Genomic DNA, 7,630 nt, shown 5'->3' with positions numbered 1-7,630 from the left:
ACAATACGTGAATTGTTAACAATGACCTGAATGCTAAACTAAACAGAATACGCAAATTTACTAAAAAGATACAAGTAGTAATAGTACAAAAGCATTGGAAAGGTGACAGTTATATTTCTCAAAATTTGGCAAATTATGACCGAAGACAATGAATGCAAAGACTGAAATGCTTAGGCTTTTATCGATTTTAAAACTGCCAAAAAGTTAAACAAGCAGATAACTCCACAAAACAATCGCAATTTGATATTTTCAACTCGCCACTTGAAAACTTCTTAAATTTCTCAGGACTTGCAAAATTACAGGTTTATAATACTGGACAATTGTTCTCCTCCAAGTGAGATTTTCCAAGGCTCATGAAATTTTGTCTTGTGAAATTAAAATGGTTTGTTCATAGTATGTTCAAGATATGTAAAGGGCATAATACCATGAGCAGAGAAAATAAGATCAGATGGAATCAAGTATTTCGGCAGGTGCTAAAATAAACTAATCAGGAAAACTCTTTTTCAATGAAACATTCCTAAAAACATTGCCAGCAGTGTTTGACACTTTCAATAAACGTTCCCAAGAATATTACATCACACAATATTGTAAAAGTAAATGATGAGGAGTTTTTCTGATCAGTTTATTTTAGAGACAGCAGTTAAGTTTAACAAAATAGTTTCAATGTAAACTGTTCAACAGCAAAGACCTTGAACCAGACACCCCACCCTCCATCTCCAAAAGTGTACTACAGTTGACCTATAGTAGAATATATAATCAACTGAAACGCGATCATGTTGGAAAAGGCCCAACCCACTTTAACATCTAAATGTAAATTGAACAGGATTGCATTCTTCTCAAAAAGTACAAAATTAAGTTGCAAATAGCAAGATACTGGAGCTTTATACAGCTTTGAAGAAAACGCATCTCTCGCATTTTTCACATGTTGTTAAGTATAAGCTATATGACTGGATTTCTTATCATTGGTCAATATAAAGGTTCATTTTTACACTCAACCAATCAGGTAAGGGGTTACAGTTCATCCATTTTTAATTCTGTACAATGTTCAGTTGAGTTGACATCACAGATGCAACACATTTCTGGATTGGTCAATAAGTATCGATTTGTTTGTTTGCACGAGACTATCAACCAATTGGGATGTAGTTTACAAAGTCACTCATGATTCATCTTTTTTCTCTTTAGTATCATCACTAGGTTCATCTTTAGTTTCTTCTGTTTTCACCTCCGTTTTATCTTCCGATTTCTTATCTTTTTCATCCGTTTTTCCTTCCACCTTGTTGTCTTTACTCTCCGATGCATCTTCTTTGTTGCTATCCTTAACTGTTAAATCTTCTAATTGCTTAGCAACATCCTCGGTCTCTTTTTCTTTGTTATCCGTTTCATTTGCTTCATTTTTCACTGCAAACAATAATTCATTGAATGAATAAATAAACTACCAACACACAAAAAAAACAAAAAACAAGTAGTCGCTACAATGACCGTTTCAGCTGAAATATTTTCTTTGTTTTAATGAAAGGTAAATGATAAATCATGATAGAGTATCAAAATACAAAATTCATAACTCCATATGATTTTTACAGCATCACAGGAAAGCTTCATGTAGTCAAGTGGCATATCCAGATTGTACATTTTAAAATATATAGTTGCTGTATTTATTATTGAATTTCTGGTTACTTACAATTATTGACAATATCTGTTTGACATTCTTCAAATTTTGTTTTAAACTTCTGAGCATCTGTAATAATAATAATAAATTGATTTAAAAATCATCAAATCCTGTGGCTGGAGATTTAAGAGCATTGATTTTTTTTAAATGTCTGGCACCCTCTCAGTTTCTTATGGGCAAGTTTTATCCAGAAAGAGGCTCCTGGGACAGCCATGTTTTTAAGAGTACAACAACTATTACACCTCAGAAAGAGACATTCTACAAGGTAAAACCATTGTACAGATGGCTTCAGTCCGCCCGTCTCGGATCATCAATGGTGAACAAGCAGGTAAGTTAAAATATGGCATGTTATCAGTCGCTTTTAGTTTTTTTGTTGGCAAGCTAAATAAAGATAATTTAGTGCGATGTGCAAAATGACTATGCACATATGCAACAGTTACCCACAAGCAAATCAGGCAAATAAACCAAAACACTCACTTTCAGAATTTGCAAATCTAATGGCTAAGGTTTCTGGTTTGGCTTCTTCATCGGCATAGTCAGATAAAACAGTCCATACCCACGCTCTATCACTTCCGCAATTCGGTAGGAGTTCCATTTCTGATGTAACTGCAAGAGTAATTCACATAATGTCACTACACAATAATCCAAAATAACACATTTGTGCTTACGTAAATGACCCGGTGTGTTGGTCAAACACCCATCAAACTACAATGCACACCTGAGTGATTCCATAGTCTGACAATTTTATCTTGCATCTTTTACAAGGCGACAATAAAAGATTAGGTTTAGTCTAGTCAGCTAAGACTAGTCAGCTTCTTACAACTAAACATTTTTTTTTTTTGGTTTATATTAAGTTATATTAAGTTAAATAGTATGGCAAGTGAATTATGCTATACAAGAGATAAAATACTGTAGATGTATTAATTATTCACTGGGTTTTAATTTCGTCATTTTCGCTGATAAGTATATTTCGCTAAATTAAATCTACATGAACATGTGAAACAATAAAACTAATAGTTTCCTTGACACTTTTGATATTAAAAACGCAGTGAATATGCTCAAAACACCAAAATAGTGAAATTAAATGTCAGTGAAAATAAATGGTTTTACAATATGCAACTTACTATAATGGTTTGCACAGACTTTCAGTGTTTTATCTCGTCTCATCAGTAACCTAAATCTGGATGCGTCACTCTTGTGTTTCAATATTCTGACATCACCTGTACCACGTTCTTTCCACTCGGCTGGCTCTGCCTCTTTGGCATATCGAAATAATTTTGACCGCCTGGGAATAGAAATGGTTGAAAACACGATTACTCATTGCACTGGTGTGATGGAGACAACTATATCAACAGTTGAATGACCCCCTTCATAATTTCAAAATGTACAAAACATACAATTTAATACACCTCAGAAAGAGACATTCAACAAGGTAATAACCATTGTACAGATGGCTTCTGTCCGCCCGTCTCGGATCATCAATGGCGAACAATAATTTAAAAAATTGAATTTATGTAATTTTTTGGAAAAAAAAAAGAAAGAAATGTAAAACCCTTTTTTTTTTGACATACTTTTAAAATTGTATATACACACAAGCAAGGCTGTAGATTATGAGTTTATTACAAGGATACTGCAAAGTATGCATGAAGACAGTACAGCGGGGGTATCGACCGACACGGACTAGAGGTTGTTGCAACCACGTACTGTCAGAGTGCATACTTTGCAGTATCTTCGTAATATCCTTATTAATATACAACTTTTCCTCCCAGGAATTCATCATGGGAATGCCGTAATCCAAAACGTTTAGAACATTTAGCGAACTTCTTAGTGTTGGAATTGGTCAAACCCTGGGGGCAGCCATTTCTGTTTTTTATTATTAGAACACACTTATGTGTGTAATCATTCTATATTTGGAATTCGAGTCAGTGTTCTCCCCAGGAATTTAAACCACTGTGGCGGCCTAATTTACATATGATTTACATAATAATGGAAATTGACCAAAGCACATTTACACCCACACAATAAACATATATTTTTAAAAACAAAGTGGCAGATATTTATTTACTTCACACAGTGTTATAAACACTTTTATTTTGGACACTTTTGTAATATTAATGAGCTCCGTCACAGGGAAAATATTTTTTTTTTTGGAGTCAAAATATTACGTTTCACAATTTAGAAGAGTTTGAATTTAAAAATGAAACATTCTCGAAATGCAAATGCTGCAGACTAAAAAGAAACAATAAATTGTAAAAGGTTAAATGAAACTCATTTGAAACGTTTGAGCCAGGATTATGTTCACCACTTTCATGGTCTTATTTACTACAGAATTCTCCTTCAAAAAAATCGACCATGTAGTTATTTGGTGGATTGTTGGTTATTATTCCGACCATCAGCTTCCAACGTTTACATTTACAGTAAATGAACAAACAAATAACACTTCCAAACGATCAAAGTTACGACGTGACATAACTTACTTCGCGATGTTATACACTGGTTATACCAATAATTTCTCTTACTCTGTCATGATGCCATGCAAAAATTAAATACTTCTTTTTTTATATGAAAAAACGTAAAATTTGAGCTAGTTTTATCGGGAGAAATTATTTTTAATCACTTCGGTGAAAAACACAGACCCGCCATGATAGTTATGACGCATTAGTTGACCGGCATGTGTCCTTTGACCCGGTGGGTCAAAAACGCCATTTACCAATCAAAATGCCGCATGATAATGCCGGTAGAACCCGAAGTTTTCCGAATAATCGTGATCATAAAAATTACATTGCGGAAGTAAAGCGATGTTGTAGCACGATGTGTTGGTATGAATTTCAGATGAAAACTGCATGATGGTTTTCGAAAGAGGTGATTAGAAATTTTTAAAAGGTAAAATAAAGTATTGAAAGAAGAGTTTTTACATAATTCATGATAACAGTTCAAATGTATTTTACCCAATAACGCAATAAACACGTTTTTTTTCTTGAGTAGCGTAAACTGATCGTGAACTCCAATTTTCCCATGTTATATCGGGTGGAATTGATTTTGAAAGAATTTTAGCTTTCAAACTAAAGACTGCGTCTATCGTCAGAACATATTTACTTACAAACAAGTCATTGTCAATGACACGTCCCCGTTCCATTCATATTTGAGTGACATATACATTCAAAGCAGATCATGACCGAAATGCACCTGCATATGTACAACACATTGTACTAAATCTGAACAAAATCTATCCATGCATGACTGAGATCCGGTTCCGGAATTGTGAAAATACGTGATTTTGATGCATTTTCGGCCTTAAAATGGCCATCATTCAGCTATTGTTAAGCGGATCATGAAACAAATGCACATATCTATTTGTGACATAATGTACCATGTGTGTGTGAAGTTTGAACTTGATCAATCCAGACATGTCTCGGATACGGATCCAGAACTGAATTCTTTAACAAAATGGCCGCCATTCAGCCATTTCGAACTTGATCCGAAAAAAAAAAATGACGTGCATCAAGGTACTATTATGTTTAATGTATGTACCAAATTTGAACAAAATCCGTCCATGCATAACTGAGATCCGGGTCCGGAATGGTGAAAATGTGTGATTTTGATGCATTTTCGGCCTTAAAATGGCCGCTATTCGGCTATCGTTAATCGGATCATGAAAAAAATGCATGTGCATATGTCCCATATAATGTGTGATGTATGAGTGAAGTTTGAACTTAATCGGTCCATGCATGTTCGAGATACAGGTGATCACGGACGGACGCACGGACGGACGCACACAGGGCAAAACATAAGTCCCCGTTTTCGGACTACGTCCGAACGGGGACTAACAAAGAGGTGCTAATTTTACAAAATTGACTTGTATTGTTCAAAGCCGCTACCACATCACGCGACTATGTCTATTGTTTACAAATTATTATCCACGACTGGCAGGATGCGTGTCAGTCGGTGCGCAAGTATAATAACAATATGACAATAGTCTGAAGCCATTCCGCGGTGGTCGCTAATTTTGAGTGCCGGTCAGGCCGACCAGCGTGACGAGATCCCCCAATGAAAAGAAACACTGTGGCGGTCTTGCTAATCATCGTGGCGGCAAATCGAAGCACTGTGGCGGGACCGCCACGCTGTTTACATCCTGGGGAGAACACTGGGAGTTTCATAATATGGTAGGATGAAAATTCCAGATGTATAATAGTAATTATTGAGAAATGCAGGGAGTTTGAGAAGTCAGATATAAACCAACAGGACATTGAATACAATTCTTTTGTTTTTGTGAACTTTTTGTTGCATGCAAGGCAGATGGCATACAATATTGTAATAAAGTAAGAGACTATAAAATGATATTATAAATCTTACATTTTAAATATCTCTTCCTCATCATCCTCCATGGTATCTATGTGCACTGGAGCTAATTTCACCACAGGTTCAAAATGAACATCGGGACTACTGGGAGCGAATTCCTCTTCATGCTACAAACAAATAATGCAAGGTTTAGAATCATTGTTACAAAGAAATGTTGCTACTTATTTAGCTAAAATGTAAGTAAGTAAGGTACTATAAACTGGTTTATTTTTAACGATAGGGAAAAGTAGGTGAAAATCACAACATTTTGTACAGCAGTGATAGAATAGCTGTGGTTCACAGCCACTTTGGTTGGCAGTCATTTTCATTGCATTTGGTGTACTGTATATAAATCAACCATTTGCTGGATTTTATTTTCGTTTATTTCGCAGATATCTGAATTCACCCAATTAGAACCCAGTGAATATGCTAAGTGAGCAATAGAATCAATTGTTTCCTCCTTCACAACCAGAGAATTTAAAAACAGACAATTGTGTCTTTGTTAAATCATTAGTGGCGAATACATCTGCAAAATGAAATCTACTAAAATACGAAGTGAATACTTTTCTATACAGTACAAAGTGCGACTTGCAACAAAATAGGATAACGAACACGTCAGTTAAAAGAAAGTTGAAAAGAATTCGTGAACAAGAGAATCCTTGCAAGGAACACACTGAAAGATCAATTCATAAAAAAATTTGCAGTGAAAAAATTGAACAGTTTAGCTTTTAATAGAAAAAGTTAAATAGGACAGGAAACAACTATTGTGACCTAGGAAGTCGGATCATAAAGTACAAAACGTACAATCGAATACACCTCAGAAAGAGACATTCAACAAGGTAATAACCATTGTACAGATGGCTTCAGTCCGCCCGTCTCGGATCATCAAAGGTGAACAATTGTTTTTTAAATTTATGTAAATTTATAAAAAAAAAAATCCAAATGCAAAAATATCTTGAAACACAGACATGATAGTATCAAACCAAAAACGATAAATATTTTTAAGTTTGTATAATATGCACACGAACACGATTGTAGATTGGTAATCATTGCGTGATTGTTAACACGCGACATTTTTAAATATTATCAACCTGGACAGACAATTGATATGATAGACATACTGAAAGTTGCCGAAAAATGGAACTGTACTTTACTCTGTTCAGTCCAGTTTTAATTCTCGTAATGTCACACCATTAAATCAGACGAGTCTATTGACGTGACTATGTCAATGTGATGGCCGGGTGTCATGTGAAAACTCATGTCGCTATTACCGGCGAAAATATTTCAAAGTATACATTGTTATCGATCAAAAATATCACCAGTAAATAAGTGAAGTGTAGACAAAATCATTTCCGCGTTCTAACCTTTTCTTCGGCCATGACTGTTGACGATGATGAGAGATAAAAATCCACGAAACACGAATCTTCACAGTCAGGGAATCACCTTTGTTCGGAATATGGCGGCTTTCCCGCTGGTGTTTAAGTGAGACCACCTAACATGGTAAATATAAACACTGACCAGGAGATGATACCAGTCTCGACCATACATAATTTTCAGGATATTCAGAAACATTTGTTTTTGAGACAATTATTGTTATAACCCCTCAAGGTGTTTTCAATACGAATG

The 7,630-nt window shown here is 35.0% G+C and overlaps 1 protein-coding gene across 1 annotated transcript; it reads right to left on the bottom strand.

The window, feature by feature from the left end:
- Positions 1 to 608: 608 nt before the first annotated feature.
- LOC100372329 (ran-specific GTPase-activating protein-like) lies at positions 609 to 7,492 on the bottom strand. Its single transcript, XM_085491094.1, has 6 exons — positions 7,369 to 7,492; positions 6,020 to 6,132; positions 2,791 to 2,951; positions 2,144 to 2,272; positions 1,679 to 1,735; positions 609 to 1,398 (listed from the first exon to the last, which is right to left on the bottom strand). Exons 1-6 carry the CDS (start codon positions 7,381 to 7,383, stop codon positions 1,157 to 1,159), a joined length of 717 nt encoding a protein of 238 aa, XP_085347220.1. The 5' UTR covers positions 7,384 to 7,492; the 3' UTR covers positions 609 to 1,156.
- Positions 7,493 to 7,630: the final 138 nt, after the last annotated feature.

This window comes from Saccoglossus kowalevskii, chromosome 16 (assembly GCF_978046115.1).
Source record: "Saccoglossus kowalevskii chromosome 16, keSacKowa6.1, whole genome shotgun sequence".
NCBI lineage: Eukaryota > Metazoa > Hemichordata > Enteropneusta > Harrimaniidae > Saccoglossus > Saccoglossus kowalevskii.
The sequence above is the reverse complement of the archived record's forward strand: the minus strand, read 5'-3'. Positions and strand labels throughout refer to the sequence as shown.